This window comes from Bemisia tabaci, chromosome 2 (assembly GCF_918797505.1).
Source record: "Bemisia tabaci chromosome 2, PGI_BMITA_v3".
Classification (NCBI taxonomy): domain Eukaryota; kingdom Metazoa; phylum Arthropoda; class Insecta; order Hemiptera; family Aleyrodidae; genus Bemisia; species Bemisia tabaci.
Window position 1 is genome coordinate 60,560,398 of NC_092794.1, and position 26,635 is coordinate 60,587,032.

General features: G+C 41.6%; 1 protein-coding gene across 5 annotated transcripts in view; it reads left to right on the forward strand.

Annotated features, from left to right (window-relative positions):
- Positions 1-26,635, forward strand: part of ckn (CRK like proto-oncogene, adaptor protein) — a 283,105-nt gene that overhangs the window by 140,972 nt on the left and 115,498 nt on the right. Inside the window, exon 2 of one of the 5 annotated variants that reach the window (XM_019059605.2) lies at positions 658-1,102. The exons of 2 other annotated variants lie outside the window; for them this stretch is intronic. In XM_019059605.2, coding sequence (XP_018915150.2) covers positions 967-1,102 — 136 coding nt within the window. In that variant the 5' untranslated portion in view covers positions 658-966. Of the gene's footprint in view, positions 1-138; positions 1,103-20,623; positions 20,849-26,635 lie in introns of those variants that run through there. 2 more of the 5 variants (XM_072295981.1, XM_072295982.1) reach the window with 2 other exon arrangements.

A 26,635-nucleotide genomic window follows, 5' to 3' on the forward strand; every position in this document is an offset into this window, starting at 1 on the left:
ATACTTCCTAGTTTGACGACAGCTGTTTTCAGCTAAAATTTGAACTTGCATTTAGTTTTTTTCTAGGTTTACCTAAGCATTTTACTAGGTAGTAAAATGCATTTTGCTAGGTAGTAAAATGCTTTACCCCCCATCCATCTGTCATCTCATGGCAAAAAGTATCGTTGACCCCCGAACTTGACTTTTGCCTCATCGGATTACATTGTTTCGATCAATTGGAATACATTTTCCAATCAGGAACTGCAATCTATGGCTCAGTTTAGAAACGACGTATGTATATCGTTAGTTTTACAATAGGCATATTTATTTTTACGGATGAGCCAGAAATTGTAGTTCCTAAACGCAAAATGCAGTCCAATTGTGTATCCGGTCAGCACCTTACATTCCTTTCTACTCGTTTGACAAGCACCAACAGACAGAACAGTGGTAAAACGGTAATAAGAATCCTCAGTCCTTTTTCATCAAACCAACCATGTTAGAACTTATCTCTATCAAACGGAATATCGTGCATTATGACGTGATCTCCGTTATGCATACGTTCTCATGGGTCTCAGAGCCCATGTCTTAATGCTCATGGCCCCGTTTGGCAGAAATGCGCCCATTAGATCCTCTCGGATGGGCTAAGCCTCAGACTTCGTGTCTTGATTTTTTCACAAGTGTCATTTCTCGAAGATATCTTTACCCCTGGATCATAGTGACTTAAGATCAGTTTCAATCGAGTGTTCACATGCTCTCCATATGCTCAGAACCCTTCAGCCGAGTTGAATTATTTATCTCGCGGGGAAGCCAACGGAGTTACGCTACTCAAGTGCAGATAATATGTGAAAATAAAATACAGATAACCTGGAAGTTGAGTGCGACGATGACGGTCAGTGACAATCTCGTTGCGTTGCGGGCTGGATATTCGTGAAAGCGGATGCTCGACACTCGTTTACGTGCGAAGGATTTCGGTGGCTAGTTTCGAAAATGGACGGAAACGATGGACTCAACGCTAGGATCGTGTTGGACAGCCTGGATGAGCTGAACTTGCACAAGACCTGCGGCGCGGAAGAGGACTGTCTACTCTGCGCAGGAAAAGCCCCGAGATCTCCGGCCACCATCGGTGCGTAACCTCTATCTTTTAGCGCGATTGGTAACAAGGGATCCTGATACAGTGTTCGAAACTCACAAGCGCCAAATGCGCCTAAGGAATCGGTCATAGCGCCTAAAAAATGAAGGCTCTGCGCCGACGTGGCCCCCAAAAATTGCTGCTTCCCCTCCAAAAGAAAAAAAATCCTACTTTTTCTGTTAGGTGATTTTTCGAAATTTTCCCCGAGTTACAGTAACTAGTTCTGTTACTAAAACATCAAATAATTGCAATTTAACGAGTTGACACGTTTGCCGCCTGCAAACTGCCGGCGATTGCTGGCAATGTGGCAGTTCTGCTGGTAAGAAAATCGTGTTTTGATGCTTGACTCTCGTGAATTAACTAAGAATAATCAGATCTGTCCAAACAGCAACTTTCTATGTTCGATTTTAACCGAGATATTGCGCTTTGAAAAATTCGGTTTATGACGTCATCCACCGCGGTTGACACCCTTGGTTTTTGCCACCTTGCTTTCATCAGTTAGGGAGACACATTTGCACTGGTTTTACTATACGTGAAACTGGTTGGAAAGCAAGGTACTAATTTTCGAAGCTCGATATCACCCCTATTGAACGTAGAACATTAACATTGAACGTAGAAAGCTGTTTGGACGAATCTGATTATCTTTAGCTAATCTAAAATAATCAGTCATCAAAATACGATTCTGTGACCAGCGCAACTGACTCGTCGAAGGCTCAGTGTTACTGCATGTCAAAAACGTCTCCGTAAATGACGCCAAGATGATAAAACACTAAAATAATACGTTTCGATAGCATCGTATCATAGGTTGATAAGGTTAGTCGAAAAAATTTACGAAAAAAAAAAATGTTTAAAATTCAATGAAGTGTAGCTCGGTACCAAGATTTTTATCGAAATGTTTCATATTCAACAAATATTAATTTAATATTGATCATGAAATCATTTGCAATGCGAACGTCTTTCCGTTGAGAACTGCTTCCGATGGGCCTCACTGCTTGTTCCACGCGAACGGTTCGATGCGGACATTTTGAAGCTAGGTTCGCCGCGGCAAAACTCAATATCGTTCTGGCTGACAATTATTATTGCCCCGGTAGCTCGACGCTCGTTAAATATTAAAAGGAACGGCTTTTGTAAATAGCTGCGCACAAGATAGCCCGAGCAAACAAGCTGTTCCCATGGTTCACGAAAAATGGCTCACCGATTGGTTGGCTCTTTTTAACGGCTCAGGCGATGGGCTGCGTTTTTCTTGCGTTCAGTGCTCCCGATAAAATTCTGAAGTTGGTAAGGGTTCCAAGGTGTCTACAAGTCCGGAATTTCAGGAAAGTTCGGAAATAGTACGGATTTTTTAAGGGCGGTCCCGGTCCGGAATTACTGAAAAAGTGCGGAAATTATGCAAGAAGGTCCGGCATTTTTTGTCATTTTTGCCGCAATTTGAGCGAGAAATTCAAATTTTTAAATTTTTCTAATCTCATCAATCGCAGGTACTGAAAAAGTACTGAATTTCTTGAGAATGTACTGAAAAAGTACCGTTAAAGTACTGATTTTTAGCGAGCTTGTTTTAGTAGACACCCTGGGTTTGTACAAACTTGGAGACAAAACCTCGGCTTTACGAACCGACAATTTAAGTAGGCACCTTTTGGGTTCGGGTTCAGTCAGAGGACAGATCTTTTAGGTGTGCAGACTCAAGCTTTTTTAGATCGATAGAACCGGAAAAATTCGGTTTTTTAGACCTAAAGAACCGAATCGAATGAAATCCAGCCCTACGTACTATCATCTGGGTTCACCGAGCTTAGAAAGTCCGGTCGATGTGGATCGTGTTTCTATGAACTTAAGTTTTCCGATTCGTTGAATTTACGGTTCGTAGAATGAAACCTACAGTTTTCCGAAAGGAAAATCGGTATACCCAAGTGAGAGTTCAATATTTTGCACCAAGAAATGTCTACGTATAGGTTTGCAGGGTGTCTAGCATCAAGAAAAACCGGAAAATATCAGGAATTCTGGCTGATCATGAAAAAACCAGGAAAATCGGAAAACCCGGACGTTTTATCAGGAATTTTTCTTACGCGAATCTCCTCAGCGGAGAATTCTTATTACTTTTTGCCTACCGTGCCAGGAGTCGTCGCGCCGTCTTTGATTCCGATAATTTCTCACCCTTTAACTTAACTTTATCAGAAAATTTAGTTTCCGCATGCATTTATGCAATAAATATAGTTTTTACGAGAAAAATCAGGAAAATATCAGGATTTTTCAAAATTAAAAAATACTAGACACACCCTGGTTAGCGAAATATTGATTAGGCTGCCATTTAAACCTATGGAAGAAGTTCTATAAACAGGCTTTTCGCAAAGAACACCTAAATTTCGATTCTTTACCATAGATTCAAATGGGGAAATATCGATAATCGATCATTCTCGCCTCGCCAATGGTTCAGTAGACTTTCCAATCCTACAACCGCCGAAGCGTATTGAGAGAGTGAATGGTCTGATCATATGAACTTTGAGTCACAGATTACGTATGTTTTTACGATCCAACTAATTACTCATCGGTTGGCAAAATATTTTGTACAGCAACGATGTTCGAGACGATGGGGCACCGCTGTCGAAACCGATGTGTACTCGGCTTCCTGATAACTCCTTGAATTCTCGCACTCCATCGCTCTGAATCCGAAGCTACTTCGTTTCAAACCGGGGGAAAAAAACTCCCAGGCGATAACGATGCATACTCATACGGACAGTATTGCCTGGATAGCCTGAAAATTCTCTATTTATATGCACCTGTTGTGCTCCATTCAAGTGGATGAATACAGAAAGGGTTCCAATATACAGAGGAAGTTGCTCAATTTATCGGTTTTTGGGGTCCTTGTTCTGATTAATTTTTGGCCTGCGGTGTCACTTTTATCAGTTCGGGACGGGTTCAATTGAGGCATTTTGCGGTAAAAAAGCGTATGAGACTTCGAATGCTGCTAAGATTGTGCAACGTGGTTCTCTGGTCATAAGTAACTGATCTGACAGTTTCGTCATGAATTTTTTTCATTTCGCTTCAAATTTTTCCGCACTTTTGTATATGCAAGTAAGTCGACTGTGAATGGATTTCATCTGCCGAAGACGTTATAAACAATTGCACGATCTTAGCAGCATTGCAAGCCTCATACGCCCTTTTACAGAAAATGCCTCAGTTGCTCAACAGAAGCAACCCAAGTCGTATTTTTGATAGGAAAAAGAAAGAAAGAAAAAAAATGAGTTGAGAATAGTTTTGAATTCTACTATTCATACATTTTTTCCTGAAAAAATTTCAGTCAGGTTTTTTTTTTTTTTTTTTTTTTTTTTTTTTTTTTTTTAAATTTAAAAAATAGGATTTCTTCAGTTTGTTTTAGATGAAATTCTTCTAAACATCCGCACAATTTGTCTACTGTGTAAGATTTAAGAATGGATCAGGTCTGTCGAAAGTGTTTCGTCACGTTCAGCTTTTTATTAGTGCAAAGTTTACCGAACGTTTAAAACCATTAACTCGATCTCAGCCCGACGACTACGAAGGATTTTCGTTGGGAGCTTTTATAAAAGCGCTTATTTAAATCCGTATCATAACTTCGTCAACAAATCACTGAAACCGTTCAGGTTATTATGCAACGACTTAACGATAGGTACGCAGCTCACACATTAATGGAAAAGTGCGTAAAGTTCTGAATTTTGAATCCGACTGTTCGCTTAAACCAACATGTTTTTTTCTCTCTCTCAACTTTTTTTTTAGTTGTTATTAGAGGAACATTGTTCAAGCTTGTGTTTGTTTATACATTTTTTGGGTCTAAAGGTTGTATTTATGATTCGCTACCAGTTTGGTGTTGGGATTTTTTCCACTGGCCTCACACTCGTAAGGCCACCATATCGTAGTTTCCTACGTAGGTACTACATGAAATCAAAATTTAGTTTTAATTCTAATATTAATCGTTCCAAGAGTTAAATTAATACACCCCTTAAGAACTTGAACTTAACTGCGTAAATTATTTTTGTAGCGATACTATTGCTGAAGTAATAACAACCTAATTAAATGAAACAAGTTGTCAGGCAATATCGGACTACATTTTGCAGTAAGGAACCAACTATTTCTGGCGCCTCTGTCACAGCACATACATTTGCATAGGGTGACTGGATTACATTTTGCAGTAAGGAACCGCTATCTCCGGATCTTTTGTAAAAGCATTTTTCTCCATACAGAAACCAATGGCATGTTTGTTGTTTCTAAAATGAGCCAGAAAAAGTGGTTCCTAATTGCAAAATGTGCGGTCTAACCAATGGCACAAATGGACTATATTTTGCAATAAGGAAAATGATTTATTTCTGGCTTATTTTAGAAATAACACATTCGCCTTTAGTCTTTTCTGGTGCAAATAGGTGATTTTCCAGATGATCCGGAAAAGGAGCTCTTGGCAAAATGTAGTCCAAACGTTGTTTCTAAAATAAGCGAAAAATAGGAGACCTTAATTCTAAAGCGTATAGTCAAATGAAGGAGGTGCCGCTGCTCTCATGCAATGTGCCGAAAAAATCATTCCGGCAAGAATTCAGTACATACTCATTGTCAGTCTGAAGGAGGCGTTAAATGAACGGATGACCTTGGCACTGCTACAAAGCGGCCCTTGTCAGAACCCTTTCGCCCCCATCCTAACCGCAAATTTTTTTTCTTTCTTTTTTCCCCTCTTTTTTCATGCTGTATAAAGGCGCCGTTTATACTCCCTCGCCGCGGAAGGTGGAGGGGAATAGCGAAGAAGCCTTGTGGGCTATCCGTTTGCGGTCTAGATTGGATCACGGCGTCGTGATTATCTCGAGTGGTCGCGCGTGGTTTTTTAAAATTAAAACAATAACCATGGTGGTTGGTGGTGGTGTCAAGAACCTGGAGATCGTACGCGTGGGCGGGGAGCCAGAAAGACGTCCGAATCTTAATTGCCGCCAACTCGTGGAGCCAGTGCGCAATTCTAACGTCTAAAGCAAAAACGCCATACTTTTGTTAATTTTTTTTTTTTTTTACTATTATTAAAAAATTAACAAGCATTCATTCCCGTGATTTTTCGAATAACCACAATGAATTATGAAGTTTACTGTCGCTCTCCTTGCATTGCCGTTGTGGAGCCTTTTTACATTTTTGGCTACGCCTATTTTCAAAATTTAATGTACCTAGAGGAATACCTAGACAAACAAAGAATCATCCATTATGCATGATTGCAAGCTTAATTTAAACGGAATAAACTCGACCGCGTCAAGCAGAAAGGAACCAAGCCACATCAACTATCGCCAGATTTAATTGGGCAATTTAATTTTGTACCTGAAAACGGTTGTGCGGACTCCAGTGCAAATTTCAGTAAATTTTCTGCATAGTTTGAAGCAAAGTTCTTAAAACTTTTAAAGGAATTCGCACGAACGTTCTCTCTAAAAAAAGTGAATTGCCCAGTTCTGGCAATAGCTGATGTGGCTTGGTCCCTTTCTGCTAAACGCGGTTCAATCAATCGCATCGACCGGCCGTTCACCGTTCACGCAGGCTTTACTTTCGTAGCGTTTCGTTAAAGTCGCCGGCTCTTGCTCCTTCATTTCGTCGATTATACAAATTGGCCTGCAGGGAATTCGATAAAGTTGCTCCAAAGCTTATCGTATAATAATGGCCGGATCGCCATTCGGTCGTTTACCAGACGAAAGAACAAGAACGAAACTACGCTTTCTTTATCCCCGAATGTCTCAGAGCAACCGTAAATTGCGGTCAATTGGTGACGAAAAATTCAGTTGATCAACCAAGTCCTCTTGGTTTATTTGACCAAAAAAGAAAGTAATCCAAAGTAACTATAAACGCGGAACTCTTCACTGACATATGTATGTAGATACCATATCGTTGGCTAAAGTGCGAGACCGCGTACCTCGTATACCTCTGTTTGCGACGTTATAGGCTTCCAGTCATATTTTGTTTTCTCCTTTAAAAACTAGTCAACGTAATTTCTTGAAAACTTATTTGATTTTACTTCTCCATTAAGAGAATGCTCTGTGTAAACCTCAAGCTTGACCTGACTTGAGATACGTTGGATGTTCTTGAAAGTTGGCTTGTTTCTCTTCAAAAGAATAAACTGGGAGCGGAGATTTTGAAAACCTGCAATATAGATACTCGGTGTCGCTTTTTAGTCATCGACACTTCGTCGTTTTCCCTCATTAAATAACGTCACTACATTTCAATGTTGCCAATTTTCCCTTCGCAAATTTTATTTTTACCAAGAGAATCTTGGGTTTTTCTGACTGAAAATTTTACTGATTTTTCTTCTTTTCGCGCGCGAAAATTTTACTGATTTTTCTTCTTTTCGCGCGCGAAATCCAGACAAATTTTTGACAATAACTGCAAAGGTACCGTCCAGTAAATAATGAAATTGTTTTAGTCAATTTTGCAACCTTTGAACCTGTTCCTTCGTCTGAAAACCGACGATGGCTCAACCAACCAAGAAAACCTCGACCAAAATGGCTCAACTAGAGTCCCTTTATCCTGAGAGTCAAGACAATGTGAAGCCATTTCTGCTTGGTTCCCGTATTTTAGGCCTCCTCAGTGTCACAAACGGGAATAAAGATTACATTTTCACCGATTGCAAAGATTATAATCTGGAGTGAACCAGGGAATTACGGGTTCGGCAAGGAACAAACGGAATGAGAGAAGGAACGGATAAAGGAATTTGAGAATGGGTCGATCAAAGATTACGAAAAACGTTCAATTTGTGTAATCTTTATTCCCGTTTGTGACTCCATGAGGGGCTGTTGTCATGACTCTCAGTATAAAGGGACTCTAGGCTCAACCAGTGTCAGGAGAGTGAAAAAATTCAGACGGAAATATCCGATCATCTAATCTGACGAGTCGGACTCGCTCTCAATCGAGGAGAGACAAAGGGGTACACGACGGTGATTGGATCGGACGAGCCGATGCCCTCAGTTTTGACGGGTACGGATAGTGTGAAAAAATTGCCGCCTACCGCGGGGGCCCATTCAATTTTCCGCGACCGCAGCGTCGTTCTTTGTCTTCTCGGAGCGTCGATCGCCGATCCTTTATCCTCGCGAACAAAGCGTCTGGCTCTCCTGCGATTCGGCTCGAAAGTTGGCCGTCGTCGTTAGCGCACGACTCATTCGAGGAACCCCCCGTATCATCGAAGGAGGAATCAACGAATACACACCCACGACGGTTCCGAGGCCTCCGGCTACTAGATTTGTTGGGAGCTCACAGAACGTTCCAGGATTGAACGGCCAGCCCGTATTTCCGTGGTAAGAAATAACGCCGTATGAAAATTCGAGAGTTACCAAATTTCCTACGACGAAAAGTGCATTTTGAAGGAGAGCAATGAATATTTTTTCTTGAAATTTTCAAATTTTTCAAGTTTGATCGCGAATAAAATTCCCTGAAAATCGACGGAAAATATTCGCAGATTTCCTTGAAAATGTGTATTTTGTCAAAGGAAATTTGGCAACCTCTGAAGTCTTGAACGACCCTCCTTAGCACGCACTGAAAAAAAATATGGTAAATTTTATCATACTCTGACACAGTGATCCGAGTACGGTAATAAACACCAGATTCTATGGCAGCGTTTATCATACTATGGTAAGTATCACTAGAGTTCTGGTGAAAACTGCTATAATTCTGGTTATTTCTGCTAAATAGTGTCACTGTGTAAAAAATCAAGTAGACTTATCGTAGATTTTACCATAATTTCTATTCGGTGGGCAGTGTAGGAGCATAAATGGTCCAAATCAGACTTTATTTCTTGCCGTGATTTTTTTATTCTTTCTCTCTAATGTCAAAATGGCTCCTAGATGAAGACACAGCCTCTATAATTGTTGAAAAAATGATAGGTTTTTCTGAATGGTGGTTTTAAGCTATGGTTTCAGACCAAAACTAACCATAATGGTTATCTGCTATACTTGTAGGCGTTAATGTGACCGTGACCCATAGCCTTAAAAGTGTTGAACAGTCGAGTAAAAAGGGGGTTCCAAGGGTGTCATAGGGGGACGGAAACCAATTTTTTATCTTTTTGTACTATCCTGAAGGGCCCGTGAAAACCCCCTGAAATTGAGACTTCGATATTTTTGGGGTCATGGATGAATTCAATGCTAACATTTATTGAATTTATCTATCTTTCCACAAATGTCGGTCTATATTCTTCGTCAAAAATTATTACTAGAGACACTACTACAAGATTACTTTTACTACGAAATCACCCTTTTTTCTACGTTAACCCCTGTATAACTCAATAGTCGAGTTATAACTTCCGTTATTTTTTTCCGAGTGTCAAGTTGGATTTAACACCCGCAAAAATTCATAAGAAATGCCAGCCACTGATTTTGGCAAGGTCGATTCATGGGCCAGGGTCTCCGGAAATCGTGGAATGCCCGGCCCACGCTGCCAGTCCCGCGTCTCATCGGGCACCAGAGGCGTGGCGTGAAGTGCGATGTATCGCTTGTTATGCCAATTAAACCTACGGTAAAGAATCGATTATTAAGGTGTTCGCTGCGAACACCCTGTTCATCGATCCTTTTCCATAAGTTTAAATGGCATAACAATCGATAAATCGGAAAGCACGCCACGCCACTGTCGGGCACCATGCTGAGCAGTACCTCAGTCCGGGAACGATAATACAAAAATATGACTAACATAGACAAATATAAACTCAGACTAACTCACAAGTAGACGAACTTGAAGACTGTGGACATGATGAAAATAAATACGAAGGTATATTGCTATAGAAGAATATGTATTTTCATATATCCTGGTGAAAAAATATGATATTTTACCTATCAGGAAAGGTTACAAAATACACGTGCAACTAGATAATTACATATATCTCAATGTTTATTGTAATCAATTGCAAAGTGATATACTTTGCGTTGCTTAAACTTTATTTCCATTTGCAGTGATTAATTTCTCAATTTTTTTTCTGTTGCAGGTAAGAACTCTTGCAGTATCATCCTAGTGCATGCGAGAAAGGAGTGAGTATTAATGTCAGTTTTTCTAAAACCGAACTCGGAAGATTTGAATTGCTCAACGCACTTTTAAAATATTTCCCGCCCTCCTGTCAGTTTACTTTGGATTTCAATATCCGCAAGATTTTAAAATTCTGCGTTTGAAAAATAAAATATGAGAGACAATTTAAAATGATCAAAATAGGAATAGTGGTACCATACATTTTCTCAATCATTTACTTAAATAAAAAGGCACAGAAATGGGTGATGCTGAAAGCCTTTTCGGCTCGTCTTGAAGAGCCATCTTCAGGGCAAACAGAAAAGCCATAAGCTGTATCAATCTCTGTACCTACTCGTATATGAGGACTTATCTGTAACAATGGCGGATGTGAAAAATTACCTTTTCGAAACACATTCAAAAAACGGTTTTGGCATCGAGAAAATTCTGAGAAAATACTTGAGATGTGATCTTCGAGATCTGTTCATTATACCAGAGCCAAACATATTACATTTTTGTGTGAACAAAACAGTTTTTAAGCGTGTTTCGAAAAGGTAATTTTTCACATCCGCCATTGTTACATGTAAGGCCTGCCTCATATGTAAGTAATTGATAAATAAAATGTATAGTACCAATATTCCTATTTTGATCATTGTATCGCACGGTACTACTCAACCAAGAATGTTTGTTTGAGAGACAATTTATCAGGAAACTTTCGATGTAGTTAGGTCTTAGGCATGCCCCCAGTTCTAACCGTCCAAACGGCGGCTCAAGCTGCTCCGAGTGATTTTCTTCAAATTCGAGACTCGATCCTCCCATTGTCGCTACTCTGACGCAAGGGCATATCTAGATTTCCACATGAGCCTCAGAAAGCATACAAGTACATGTAAAACGGGGCTCACGTAGACATCAAGCTACGACTTTACGTGGGGGGGGGGGGGGGGGGCATCTTGTCGTAGGAGACTATAAGGACGTTTTTCTGTCTAATGGAACTATGTGCATCACGGCGTGAGCCCTGCTATGCACATATTCCTAAGGGTCTCAAGGCTCATGCCTTAATGCATATGGTTCCGTTTTGGCAGAGATACGTCCATATGTCGAAGGAGTGCACTTACGATGCGACCATGTTCTCCTCGGAGAAGAACGGTGGGACCCCGAGTCAAAATTTGTCAACGTCACGGGCGCTCCGTGTTCATCCATCCTCGGCTCCGACACTGCCCCCGCGGATGCCACATCGACCGGTATTTCACGCTCCGTCGACGGGAGAAGCGGGGGTTTTTCGACACCACTCGGCAACCGCCCGCGCCGTTCCTGGTCACAATAATTGCGTCCTGCATGATGCGTAGAGCATGATGGACCCAATCTCCGCTCCCCCTTTCTCGCCCTGTCACAACAACCCGCGTTACACTCCCGCTCCTCAAGACGTTGTTTCCCTCACGAAAGAACGTAACTATATTCCTATGTTGTCAAATTTCCTCTCGCAAATTGCAGTTTTACCGCGAAGTTTTAGGTATTTCTAAATTGAAATTTTCCTGATTTTTCTATTGACCTTACGCGAAAATCGGACAAATTTTGGGAATGGATCGCTCAGTGATGTTCACGTAAAAAATTGAATTGTTTGAGTTAATTTTGCAACCTTGGAATGGAGTTACGTTCCTTCGGCCGGGAAAAGACGCAGGATCCAACGCAGACTATTTCACATGCATCGGGGTGCTGAATTTTGCTTTACTAGGCGAAGAATAAAATTAAGCAATAGACAACTAGACAAGGTACGAATTTCAACATTCTGATATATGTCCCTTAACCAAAATTTCACGCAAAACACGTTGCGCACAACAAAAATTACCAGATTCACCTCCTTACAAAGATATTTAATGATTCCTAATGCGTGAATTCAAACCACCCGCTCATTAAAACTCAATGCTCTACTTGATTCATATCGCGCGCTAAACGTTATCATGACAGTCTCTGCGATATACAAATCTGGCAACCCCGATCTTGACGCTTTGGCTCAGCTATAGCAAATTACTTATAGTTTGAAGAACACATGGTGGGAAATGAACATTGCTCGATTGAGAAGCTTGCTGAAATCGTTGTAGTGCGCGATTTGACTCACGTAGAGCTTTGAGTTTCTTGTGAGCGGGCAGTTCAAATTCCTCGTAACCAATGTGAAATAAAAACGTTAATATCTTCGTTAGGAGTTGGTTTCAGTAATTTTCGTTGCGCGAATCGTATTTTACGTGAAATTCTGGTTAAGAAACAAGTATCAGATTGCTTAAATTCGTACCTCGTCTAGTGGTCCATTCCGTGCATCAGAGTAAAAAGGAATTCAACAAGTAGTAGGAGTCAACAAGAGTGGATCTTCGTATGTGTCAGCGACTGAGAAATCCAATCAACCCCTCGATGAGTTAGTTCACGAAGAATCTGATCGCGACCGTCTTTTCCATTTTTAAGTTGGCTCCCCCAAAAAACCCTCGTGTAATCAGTACTCCGCTTCCTTTAAATTAGTTTAAATGAATTTTTTTCTAAAGAATTTAACCTCACGATCACTATGTAAATGTAAAGTGGCTTATCGACCACCCAGCCAGGCTAATAGGGCCACAATTCGTCTTATCCCGACCAATAAATATCACCCGACGGATCGGAGCGCTACAGAGGTCACGGTGATTCTAATTCCGTTCCAATCGACGCAGAGCCGTTGCACCCCTAATACCCCTATCCGCGGGGGCCGCCCGCTGAGAGCGCCACAGGGGTGACTCTTGCAGAGTTGCCATTTTGTGCAGTCTCCCGCGCTAGTTTCACATCGATATTCGTGGATAGATATACGAGTTAGCGGCTGTTTGGCAGAGTAGGTAGCGAATAAAATCAAGAATTATCTCGCGAATCACAAGCAAAAGTGGAATTTTGGGCGTGCAGTTAAATAAGCACGTCTTATGGTTGAGGTGGGACATTAGGGGTGCGAAAATTGGTGCTCGCTGTATAATTGGACCGCGTTAAACAGAAAGGAACCAAGCCACATCAGCTATTGCCAAATTTAACCAGGCAATTTAATTTTTCACGAGAGAACGTTTGTGCGGATTCCTTTGAAAATTTTAAGCAATTTGCTTCGTACTATGGAGAAAATCCACTGAAATTTGCAAGAAAGTCCGCACGACCGTCTTCACGTTAAAGATCAAATTGCCTATCTTAAATTTGGCAATAGCTGATGTGGCTTGGTTCCATTCTGCTTAACGCGGTCCAATTATGTGGTCCGTATTTTGTAAGAATTCGCCGGATTCTCCCCATTCTCCTCCATATTTCCGCAGAAATTCACGTATTTACCGGCTTTTTTATCGAAGAGTCCAAAACATCTTTTAATTTTTTTAAAATTTCCTCGCATCTTTCGGCCATAGCATTTATGGTTAATGTGTGACCACAATTTTAGTTAGTCAATTGGTTGTGCCTTAAGTCTACTGCGTTTTGCGGATCGTACAAGACTGAGCATTTTACACGACTCCGAAGGCGGAAAAGCAATTTTAGAATCGTTCTAATCTAAGATTTTATTTCGCAAGTTGGGTTTGAAAAGTTTGATTATACCGCTCCTCCAGGTTTCTTGTCCTGAAATGTTGGCAAAAAGAAAGGTCCTCCTGTTTGATGATCACTGCCGTGTTTCGTATTTCAGATGATCAGACTCGCATTATGTTGCATTTTTCGTCTTTAACGTCTTGTGTATACAGAAAGGAAGATTAGCTTGGATCAGTATGTGGGCTGCGGGCCGATTTAATTGGCCCGTATAATACGCTCTCATCTTCACTTTTGCCGTTGTGTCGAAAGATTACTCTCGATCATTACTAGTGGTGTTGCCAACTAAGCAGAGTTTCTCATCGCAGATAATCATCAAATATTATAATTACATCCCATAGTACATAACCGGCGTAAAAGTGTTTCTTTTATATACTGTCGAGTACAGAGAGGACAAATTATTTGAATGAACCTTTTGAGTCCGTTTTCCTCTTCTTTTCTTTTTTATATTTGAACCCCATTTTCAAAAAAAAAATTAGTTGCGTGACCCAACCGAACGCTTAGAACGCCTTCAAATCTGGCGATACCTCTCGCTTCTCCGGGAGGTTAGTTTAGTTGCGTGACCCAACCGAACGCTTAGAACGCCTTCAAATCTGGCGATACTTCTCGCTTCTCCGGGATGTTAGTTTAGTTGCGTGACCCAACTGAACGCAACTCATTGTTAGTTTACTCATCCTGACGCAGCTAGCTGAAAATATCAAAAAAAGCATTACAAATAGTGTTTCCTTTTACTTCTTTACCTTTTAATTTTTGCATTTTTCATGCATCACAAATAGAAAGTAAATATTTCGGCAATTAGTAAACATGTAGTATGCTAGTATGTATTCAGTATGTTAGTCAACCATGGACTTTACGAGTCGAACAGTTTTCCGATATGTGTCTTCGTGCAATTTTACGTGATTTAAATAATAATGAGAGCCATTTAGGAGTACCTGGCGTACTTTTTCTGTCCTTTCCGCCCCGGTTCTCTCCCTCCCCCTCCGTCCACCTTCTTCCTCCACGTCTCACATTTTCGCATCCTTTAAATACATACTTGAACGTCTAGCAGACTATCCTCCAATTTTAATCGAGTATACAAAATAACTCTTTCTGCCCAAAAAATTATGTACTTTTTTAATATTCTATCATTACGTAACGCTGGCTTTAGCCCCCTCGTCCCCGCCAGCGTAACGCACGACAGCGCACAAGATCCCTCTCCTCCCCTAAGTGCATTACGTAACACGTAGGCACATCCGTCGCCGTCGAGGTATCTTTGCTTCAGTATAATCCCGATCAAGTCACCTGTCATCAAAATCGAATGTGTCGATTGTCGAATCGTTATCAAACATTCTCGATCGATACATCCTTATTCTCGTAATTCTACCGTATCGATCATGGTCATTCGGAAACGATTGAATAATCTACGCGCAGCCTAAGACAACTCGGTTTTCACGACACGTCAGGGTTCGTAACTTATGTCTATAAGTGCTCTGAAACCAGTCGCGTCGGCCGTAGGGGTAATCGAATCGCACCGCCCACCGCCTCCTCCCCACCCCTTTCTCCAGATTTATGAGCAGAGATAACTTTAACACTTGAAACGGAACCACATTTACATGGCGTAACACGGAATTTTAATTGCCAGCTTCAATTAACGAGCTAAATGATTGATCAATTAGCACCCCGCGCGCCACCCTTCTCCGGTGTCTATCTCGTCCTCCCGTCCCTCCGCCCCGTCCCGCCCGACACATACTGACTGCGTCCGTCGCTTCTCGAATTGGATATCGATGTAGCCGATAGGTGTGCAGGTGTGCTGTATACGTATATTCCCATGCCGTACGAGAAAATCATCTTAAGGAAGTGCAAGTGGATCTCGAAAAAATTTGATGACCTACGCAGGAACGCAGCTGCGCGTCGGATCTACGATGTCCGATTGTCTTGGAATCTTCAAAGTCTTTGTCAGATAAAATAAAATTCATAGTCGCTAATAGACGGATTTGATATAATTAAAGTAAAAAAGTATCCAAAATTAAGATTAATGTTTTTTATAAATTATAAAAAAAATCCAGCAAATAAAATTTAACATCTTTCGAGATTTTCCGTGAATTGCTCTGTGCATATGTCTCTGCGGAATTCACAACAGTAAATCAATTCTTATAGGAGGAAAGGGGAAGTAGAAGGAGTAGAAGAAAAAAAAATAAGGAGACAAAAACGAAGGAAAGAAAGAGAAAGAAGAGAAAGAGTACGAAATAGAGGAAGAAGAATGTGATGAGGAGGATGAAGAAACGAAAGATTATACAAGAGAAGAAATGTAAGCAGAAGCAGAGGGAGAAGAACAACTAGAGAAATAAGAAGAGGAGAAGTACGATGTAGAAGCAGAAATAAACGAAGAAAAATAGGAGAAAGAATAGGGTGTCTACCATCAGTAAAACCCGGAAAAACAGGAAAATATCTGTTAAATCGGCCATTAGCCAGGAAATTTTGAGTGCTTCAAGCATTTCAAAAATTTGGTTCAGATCATTTAATACGCTGATACGTTAAATCAGACAAGTGTCAATTTATTCGCTCAATAAATAAGATTTTTTTTTTTTTATAAAATAGGTAATAGCAGGAAAACATCAGAAAAATTCAAAATGAAATTTAGTAGACCTCCTGAGAAAAAGAGGAGGAAGGAGTTTCAGAACCAGACGTAAAAGGAGTAGAATATCAAGCGAGAATATCTTCAAAAATCAACGAGTACACTGGAAAAACAAACTCCGGCCGTGAAAGCCGTGCTTACGGGCTATCCTATACCTATAGACATACTGTGCGCGTTCCGGGCGCGGCACCCGGAGCAGTGGAAGCAACGGCTCCAGCACCTGGAACTTTCGGCCTCTGAGCCCGGAACGGACGGTATGTCTATGCAGCCCGTAACTTTTTTTTGCAGTGTAAGAAAACCCGAAAAATGTTGGTGTCCTCGCGATTTTGGCGGGCCACACTATTGCGTACTTCTTGTGCCCTCTCGTCCTCTCCCGCGGGTTCGATCGCCCCTCGAGATCGGGCAACCGTGCCTCCTCGCCCGGGGATCCGAGCCGGTCCCGCGGTGCCGGCCCTTATAAGGGTTCGGCCGTCGGCAACTCTCCCGGTTCCAGTGGCGTGGCGTGAATTGCGATGTATCGATTGTTAAGCCATTTAAACCTATGGAAAAGGATCGATAAACAGGGTGTTCGTAGCGAACACCTTAATAATCGATTCTTTACCACGGATTCAAATGGGGATATATCGAAAATCGATCATTCACGCCACGCCACTGCCCGGTTCCATCGGGCCGTGCGACGGCGGCGGCGTTGAGTTTTTTCGCCGCTGAACTTTCCAAAGCCCCCGTGGACCCGACTTACGTCGTCGGACGCCTCGAGCCCGGCCGCCCGCCCCCCAGGAATCTGGACAAGCCAAGTCGTTGGAAAGTAGGGCAACTTCCGTCGTCCTTCGGGAAATTAAACCGATTATTTTTCAGATCACGCAAGCGCCAAAATTGGACTACATTTTGCAATTAGGAACTATAAATTCCCGCCCGGTTTGAAAACAACGTATGTGCCATTAGTTTCTCTATGACCATAAGTGTTTTTTTCAGATGAGCCAGAATTTATAGCTCCAAATTGCAAAATGCAGTCCAATTGCGATTGTGACAAAAACAAGAAAATATATTTTTTCGCTTTTTTAACAATCTTCGGATTCCGAAAAATGTATGTCCTTTTAGAAAGCTATTTTGAAATCAGACAGGATTGATTATACCAGAGAAAACAACCCCTCTGCCACTAAAATATAGATCAGCGCCTCCGTGATTTGGAATTCAACCGGTTCAATTCTACGGAATATCTTCCCGGGACTGATCGTGCTTTTTATGCCTTTCTCCTTCAGAAGCAACATTTACAGGGTTGCCCGTCAGGGAATACCGGGAAAACCTGGAATTGTCAGGGAATTTTAAAAAGTCAGGGAAATGTCAGGGAAAATGACGAAAATGTTAGGGAAAATTTGTTAAATCACCTTTATTTGCTTTCCAGAATGGGTGTAAGGTTTCGAACAAAAAGCGTTGCCTAAAACTATATTCAATTATTTCTTCTTAACCATCCGACATATCTTTAATTGTCAGGAAATTTCACCAAAATGCGTCAGGAAAATCAGGGAAACGTCAGTGAATTTCATTTTCTGAATTTTGTGGCAACCGTGCATTTATATTCGCTCAAAATGAAGTCTCCATCAGGCCCATTCTGCAACCTGCTTTCAACGAGCAGCCTTCAGACTCTCCTTAACGAATCAATTTCTTCGTGCTTATGAGACACTCATTTCGCCGTCTCCCGGACGAAGGGACGTAACTCCATTCCAAGGTTGCCAAATTGACTGAAACAATAGTTTTATTTTACAAAAACTAGAGGGCTCCGCCCCCTGGCCGCTCCGCGGCCCAACCCCCTCGTAGATTCTGTCAATTCATGATGAAAATATCACACAATTTTTTTTAATTCCCATTATTCTTGTAATTTTTATTAATACTGCTGAAGTTCTGTTAGATACTTATTCATTCAAAACATCATCATCAATTTAGCTACAAACTTACTTCAATTAAGTTTGGAATTTATAGATAAGGTGAATAATCTGTTTGAAACGGTTTATATGGGATAAAACATGATGGATGGAAAGTAAACATGATGGCCTTTTTTGTGTGTACGTCCGTGTCATTCCGCATTCTCATTGGTCTTTCATTAACCAATCAGAAAACGTCATTGAAAATCCCCGGGAAATTTAAGTGTATTCTTCCGTAAATCATTCGATATTAATGATAGGTAGACACGGATAAAAATGGGATGTATTTCTTCTAATTAACCAGGATAAAATGGAGGAATATTACCTATACAGGATAGTCCTGGAAAAACGGGATGTACCTCTATTAATAAACTGGGATGAAGGGAAGGATATCGATCTTCGTGTATCGCTCTTCGATATATCGTTTGATTTAAAGGAGTATTGATTGGGATAAAAGGTGATTTCTTCTCATTAACCAGTATAAAAGGTAGTAATATTACCTATACAGGATAGTCTTGGAAATAATGGGATGTACCTTTATTAATAAACCGGGATGAAGGGAAGGATATCGATCTTCGTGTATCGCTCTTCGATATATCGTTTGTTCTAAAGCAGTATTGACTGGGATAAACGGGATTTCTTCATAATAACCGGGATAAAAGAGAGGAATTTTACCTATACAGGATAGTCATGGATAAAACGGGATGTAACTATGTAAAGAAACCGGGATAACAGGAAGGATATCGATCTTCGATACATCGTTTGTTCTAAAGCAGTATTGACTGGGATAAAACGGGATTTCTTCATAGTGACCGGGATAATATGCAGTAATTTTACCTATACAGGATAGTCATGAATAAAACGGGATGTAACTATGTCGAGAAACCGGGATAACAGGAAGGATATCGATCTTCGATACATCGTTTGTTCTAAAGCAGTTTTGACTGGGATAAAACGGGATTTCTTCATAATAACCGGGATAAAAGGGAGGAATTTTACCTATACAGGATAGTCATGGATAAAACGGGATGTAACAATGTTAAGAAACCGGGTTAACAGGTCGGGCTTCTCCGATTTTATCCCGGTCGTGATTTAGGGATTTTATCGTCAAAAAATGGGAAAATTGGGGAGAGGAACGGGCAGCCTCGCCGTATTGTGATTATCGATACATGCGATTATCAGTTTGATGTGTTTTTTGTGTTTGTTGAAAAATTCAACCATTTTCCGAACGGTTTACCATAAACTCAAAGCGGAAGCCAGGGCTAAGCACCAGCATGGCTCACATGGCTGGCAACGGTGGTTGTGGCCGTAACCAGCTGGCGACCGTGGTGCGGTGCGGGTTTTGTCGTCGGAGCGAAGCGGCCGCGGCCTCTGCCCCAGTCGCCCGCCTGGGATCCTACCATCCAGACCGGGAGTTCGCCTCTTCGGCTCCACCCTTCACTTTCGGGTCCCGAACAAGCACGTGCGCGCTCTCAGTGGATTCATCACCTGGTTTCGGGTTTTTGGCGGCAAACGAGCGAGCCGTACCTACGAGGAGGATGGAAATCGTTCGCTCGTCCAGCCTCCATCCGAATTTCGCCCCCTCCTAGTGTCGATTTTCGGGATTTCGAATCTGCTCGGTATCGCGAGTGAAAATCTGAATGATCTCGATGATTCGGGTCTTTTTTCAGTGGTTCGAAGACTATAATAGGCTCAACATTTTGATATAATTAAAAGGAAGGAATAAAGTGGAAATAATGTCATTATGGTGGTCTTTAAATCGGTTCTTAATTTCTGGCCGTAAAAATTGCAGTTTTCAGTCTCTGAAATGTTTTCAAAGTAACGTGAGAGGATTCTTACCAAAGTTAATTACCTCTTGGGTTCGTGAAAAATGTGAATGAGTTCGTACTTTCATCGGTATCCGGTTGTCCAGGCAGTAAGATTTGTCAAAAATTTTAATTTTCGAGAAAAAACAAATAATTCAATAATACAGTTTACCTCGCGAGGTTGTCAAATCAGTTTTCATATATATCTCTTACGAAGGTTGCAATTCCATAATCTGCTGATAATTTTTTTCTAACGCAACGTTAGAGGGAGCCTCGTTATGAAAGTTGTGAACAGTGCGGTTCAAATTTTCGCTCTCTTTTCTTCGCGTAACTTCGTTTTACGGTTTCCTCTTCTTTCTCCCCTCTTTAAACATGTGTCCCGTGCGATTTTGAACGATTTTGAACAGTGCGGTTCAATTTTCTCTCTCTTCTCTCTCGTGTAACTTCGTTTTACGGTTTTTCTCTTCTTTCTCCCCTCTTTAAACATGTGTTCCGTGCGATTTTGAAGCGCCGGAGTGCTCCAATGCGATTTTATTTTGCTCCTCTTTTGTAAACGAAGGCGTGTGTTGGCTCGAGCGCCGCGCGCGACGACGATAAGCCGGATCGATTAATTAAATCCGGGGATCATGAGTGATACCGTGCCGCTTCATAAATTTTATTGTTCCCGTGTTCCGTCCTCTCGGAGCCAGAGGATAAAAGTTGGCGCATCTCGTTGAATGTGCAAGTTTCGGTGCTGTGCTTCGACGACCCGCTTTTCATCGACATCTCTGCGATCGGATAATATCGTGTCAAGTGTCATCCAAACTTTCGGCTCGGACCATGCTGGAAGTCAAGAAGAAGAAGTGCCGCGTGAGGTTCGACCTCTCGGAGACTATAATTGAAGGTTGGCCGAATTTCTTTTAATAATGGAAGATCTTGAGTTTGTCCCATTTCAGTGCTCTTTCTGGAGATGAATCGTAATTTAATTTGGAGAGCGAGTTACCGACTGGAAATGTCAATTAGTACCGATCGCAGAATTTTCTCTGCGCTATTGTTTATCAGGGTTGCCACAGTCAGGGAAAGCCGGGAAACGTGAAGGAAAATGACGAAAATGTCAGGGAAAAATTGTCAAGCCACCGTTGTTTGCTTTCTAGAATGGGCTTGACATTCGAACAACAAATTTTTGACGCTTTGAACGCCTTCAAATCTGGCGATACTTCTCGCTTCTCCGGGAGGTTAGTTTAGTTGCGTGACCCAACCGAACGCTTAGAACGCCTTCAAATCTGGCGATACTTCTCGCTTCTCCGGGAGGTTAGATTAGTTGCGTGACCCAACCGAACGCTTTGAACGCCTTCAAATCTGGCGATACCTCCCGCTTTGCCAAGAGGTTAGTTTAGTTGCGTGACCCAACCAAAAACTTTGAACGCCTTCAAATCTGGCGATACTCCTCGCTTCTCCGGGAGGTTAGTTTAGTTACGTGACCCAACCGAACGCCGGTTGCCACAGTCAGGAATAGCCGGGAAATGTGAGGGAGAAAATGACGAAAATGTCAGGGAAAAATTGTCAAGCCACCATTATTTGCTTTCTAGAAAGGGCTTGACATTTCGAACAACAAATTTTGTTCGAAAACTTTTTCATATTATGTCTGTTTAACCATCCGGCATAACTTCAAGTGTCAGGGAATTTTGCGAAAATGTGACCTTGAAATGCTAGGGAATTTCGTTTCTTAAAATTCTGTGGCAACCCTGATTTTCGATTTTTCTTAATATTTAAGAAAACAAAATCAGTAATGATACTGATGAAATGTATCCGTTGGACCGAGTCAAATTCCGAATCCCGGTCAGATCCCGGAAATCAAGGAGGAAGCTCCTATGTAACATAAACTAAATCAACCGAGCCTAACTTAACCTCTCCTCGAGTTTTTTTATGCCATTTGATTAGGGGATTTTGCTAGTCATATCACGCTGTGACTAGGATTCGGGATTTGACATATATATTGAAACAAAAAGTTACGGGCTCTATAGACATACCGTCCGATTCGGGCTCAGAAGCCGAAAGTTTCCGGTACTGGAGCCATACTTCGATTGCTCCGGGCGCTACGCTCGGAACGCGGTCGGTATGTTCATTTAGTCTGTAAATACGGCTTCCACGTCCGGAATTTTTTTTTTTTCCCCCGTTGTATCTCTCTTTGAGAACCTACTCCTTCTCACATTTTGTGATTTTGCTGTTGTTCCTGTGTTCGGCTTTCGGCAGAAAATAAATGAATTCTGCGGCTAAGATATACCTATCTGCAATGCAAATGAAGGTAAACAAAGTTTGTCTGAAATCTCTACCCCCTACTTTCTGTATGAAACTGCCTCCTTAAATTGTCCATGATAACGACTCACACAACTAAACGTACAAAAGTCAGCAAGCAAGTTTACTTATTAATCAACTCCTCTATACTCGAAGAGGCAGGATGGGAACATCATGCAAAACCATATGACTAATTTACCATAATCGTAAATGGATTAATTACTGTGTTTGTCTCAGTATAGAACGTGGCCATCAAAGCTCCGTTCTTTCAGGAACACTACATTCCGCAACTGCAATAGAACAATTTTTTGATTGCAAGAGACTACGTTATTGTTACTCAATTGAGTTTTTGCAAGTGGTGTGGGAAAAAGTGACCAACTTTAAGTATCTTCTTGGTGATACATCAAAGAAAATTTTGGCTTTAATTAAGTAACTTTTTCAGTTTTTGGGCCTTCGGCTACGTACGTAGTTCAATTCACTATGGACTCCATACACCAGCTAAACTTACTTTTTAGTTTTGAACATGGGTCTTTTATCCTTTTGATCTCGTGATAAGAATTCACTTCTAGATTGAGGTCAAGTCGAAGCTGCAGTCGTAATTGGAGCGAATGAGCGTTCGAATTTTTTGTCGCTGTTTTTCCCATCCCGTCTCGTCGCGTCGGAGTCTGAAACGTTTAATTGGCCGTAATTTAATTGTGTCGCGCGCTCAATTATGCCGCTAATGCCGAAGAGACGTGCCGCTCGGCGTCGAGAGATAGCATGACTTTGAAAACTGGAGGTTGACTTGCTAACCTGGAAAATCAACGGGGTCTCTTCGTGAGATGGTGAAGAGTAAAAAAAAATTAGAAACAGGGTGTCTAGCATCAGGAAAAACCGGAAAATATCAGGAATTTTGGCCGATCAGAAATAAAATCAGGAAAATCGGAAAAATCGGACGTTTTATCGGGAATTTTTCTCACGCGAACATCCTCAGCGGAGAAAGTCTTACTGCGTTTTGCCTACCGTACCAGGAGTCGAGAAAAATTAGGATAATATCAGGAATTTTCAAAATGAAAAAATCAGGAATTTTATATAAAATATCAGGAAAATATCAAGATTTTTTAAAATTTAAAAATACTAGACACCCTGAGAAATCAATGGCAGATCCAAACAGAAGGAGCGTAAGGTGGAATTTCTCTTACAATTAGCGAAAATTGGAGAGAGAGAAATATATTATAGAAAGAGAAATCAAGGAAGAGCATAAAAGAGAAAAACTATTTGACGAGGTGGAGAAAAAATTAATGTTAACTAGACTGGAGCTGTATATCAACGTGTTAATAGATACAAAAATTCACTTGCAACTTTATTTTGATTGCAAATCAACCATTCCAGCTTTAACAACGTTGCCCATTTTTTTCTTTGGATGGTTTCGCCCTACCATTCTCCAGCTACGAGATGAAGGAACGTATTTCCATTTCAAAGATTCAAAATATTCCGGCGCATATTTCCGGACGTCAGCGGTGTTATCGGCCGTATTCGGGTAAGAATCTTGGTGGTTAGCGTGGTGATTGTCGTAATTGATAGACAAAGAAGACAAAAGGAGTATGGAGCAATCCTATCGGGTGAAATGGATGGTTCTTATCGACTAAAAGCGTAAATAATGGACTAACTATCGGGTCTCTCGTGGGTTGCTTAGGTAGTCTTATTACGTACCTCCTTTGTCCATCGTAACCATCAGCTTCCACCAATAGGATCCTTCCATTTCCCTTTTGTCCACTTTGTCTATTAATTTCAACCATCAATCTGCTGATTTGTCATTGTTTACCTACCTGTAACCTCCAGAACTCTACGAAAAACCCTGGCCCATAAAATCGCGACAACCGTCCTCTCACGGGCTTAAAAAATTAAAAAAAATTTAGGAGCCTCTCTTGACCTCGAGTCACCTGTCGCTCGGGTAGCAGCGTGCCTTACCTCAGTAATTAAGAATCGTGCTTCTGGAGTGTGAGTCGGCTTCGAACTTTGGAATCCGCGCTCATTGTTGGCGAATATCGGCAATAATTTCGGTCGTTCCGTCACTATTCGCGCAACGTATGAGCGAGGATGGGACGTGACCGGCGGATGAAATTCAAGAAACCGCGGATGTCGGCGGGGGGGGGGGGGGGGGCGTCACGAACTTGGATGACACACTCGTCGACAAGTTGACCACGTGTCAGAAGCTCCTGGCTCTGCTCTATTCATCCCAAGTTGTCAGATTCTCCGCTCAATTTCGGCCTTATGTCCCCCAGGTGATGAATTACGTGAATATTAGGTATTTCCAAAAAAAAAACTGGCAACGTGTGCAAAGCCATCCGTTCCGTGCAATTCATCACGATCAAAAAGTCAGGAGTCTCCATGTGAATGCGGCTTCCTCTGTGTCCGGATTCTTCAGAAACACGCGGAAAGCCTGATCCGAGATTTTAAAGAAATCAGCGGTCTTCGTAAACATATGTGGCAAAATGTATTTTTTTAATGTAAAAACCCGTGTAAAAAAGACCTATCTACCGGCATTAGTTAATATCATCTGATTTGGCTGAAATTCGGCAGAAGGTCTTTTTTGATCCAATGGGTCAATATGTGGGGGTATGTAAAAAAATCTCTGACATCGCCGAATTTGGTTCACCCTAATGTGGCAAGCACCAGGAAAACCTTCAATACCGTCACATATTTTGGATTTTTGTTTCAAATGGGGAAAAAGCTTCATTATCACGGAATTGAAGGAAATCGGACTTTAAAAAAAATTATATCAAACTATCGTTAGATCGCAGCAGCACATTTCCTCGTCACACTAACTAATATCAGGAATTTAGAAGGAATCGTTTTTGGGATCAAAAGAATTAGGGCTCTTCCAAAACCCTAAAGTACCAAAGTGCAATTTCCTTGAAAATTAGCCGTTTACTCGGAAATTCGGTACCTAAAAAGGAGTGGAGTATACCACCATAGACGAGTGTAGTGAAATACGATACTCTCGGGAGACTTATGAACGCACTGCAAAAAAACTACGGCCGTAAAGGCCGTACTTACGAGCCATATAGACGTACCGTCCGCGTTCCGGTCTCAGAAAAAGTTCCAGGTGTAGCACCCAGAGCAATCAAAGCTACGGCTCCAGCACCGGGAACTTTCGGCGTCTGAGGCCGGAACGGACGGTATGTCTACATAGCCCCTAACTTTTTTTTTCAGTGCAGATGAGAGTAGCGTAACGGCAGTAACGTACCTCATCGCATTCCGATTTATTTAAACTACACGTTGTTTCAATGCATCAGCACCAGCATCAAATGATCTCAATTGGTGCTGGTTGAAATAACACCCATGACGTCAAATGCATGACGTTGGAACAGGCAATGAAATTATACCCCAAGATTTCGGACAGTAGAAAAAAACGGGACATGAACCAACAAGTCGCTGGCTCGCTATGCGACAGCACTCGAAACATAAACTCCGGCCGTGGGAGCCGCAATTACGGGCTAGATACACGTCCGTTCCGGTCTTAAAAGGCCGAAAATTCCGGCTGCTGGAAGCCGTAGCTTCGGCATCTGAACCCGGAGCAATCGAAGCTACGCCTCCAGCAGCCGGAATTTTCGGCCTTTGAGGTCCGGAACGGACGGTATGTTTATATAGCTCCGTATATATGAGGGCTATGAACTCAACAAGTCGCTGGCTTGCTATGCACAGCAAGTTTTTTCCGGAGTATTAAGAAAATGCTAAGAAAACGGCTTTACTCGTTGAAATGAAGCTGTTTTCCTCTTCGCAAAGGGCCAGATGTCCATGCTCCCGCTTGCACAGGTGGTCGGCACTCTACCGGCCACCAGACGCATGGTTTAGAAAGTAAGACGAGCGGATTAAACCACGCAACTCGCCACCGTCCCGTCGCTCAGTGGAACGAGCCTTTGAAGGAGGTCGGGCATTACAGAAATGCTTTACTACATCTGAAAATTCGCTTGTTCATTTTATCATTACAAAAATTTAAAGTCTTGCTTCGTTAGTGGAATTTTACGAGAGAATAAATGGTACCACTTTTTATCTTCTACGTTTCGTATTAGGGAAGGGTTAAGTTTTTCAGGTTTCCATATCATGTCCAACCTCCCCCATAACCCGCTAGACTAACAAAATTAATAACCACAAAATGTGTTTCAGTCTCAAAATTTAACGTTAGATCTCATGAAAACAGTAAAAATTCAAAAATCCAACTCATAAGATAGAAAATCTCGTGTTTTTTTTCTTTTTCTTTTTTTTTTTCTTTTTTAATACATTCGTTTTTACCTTCCGCTTCCAAAAAAGCGAGGAACCACTTCGACTCGAGTCAGATCTAGCTTTTAAGGCCCAGATACACCTGCGAGTTACAAGCGCTTGTTGAAAGTGAAACACCAACAGGGAAGAAGGA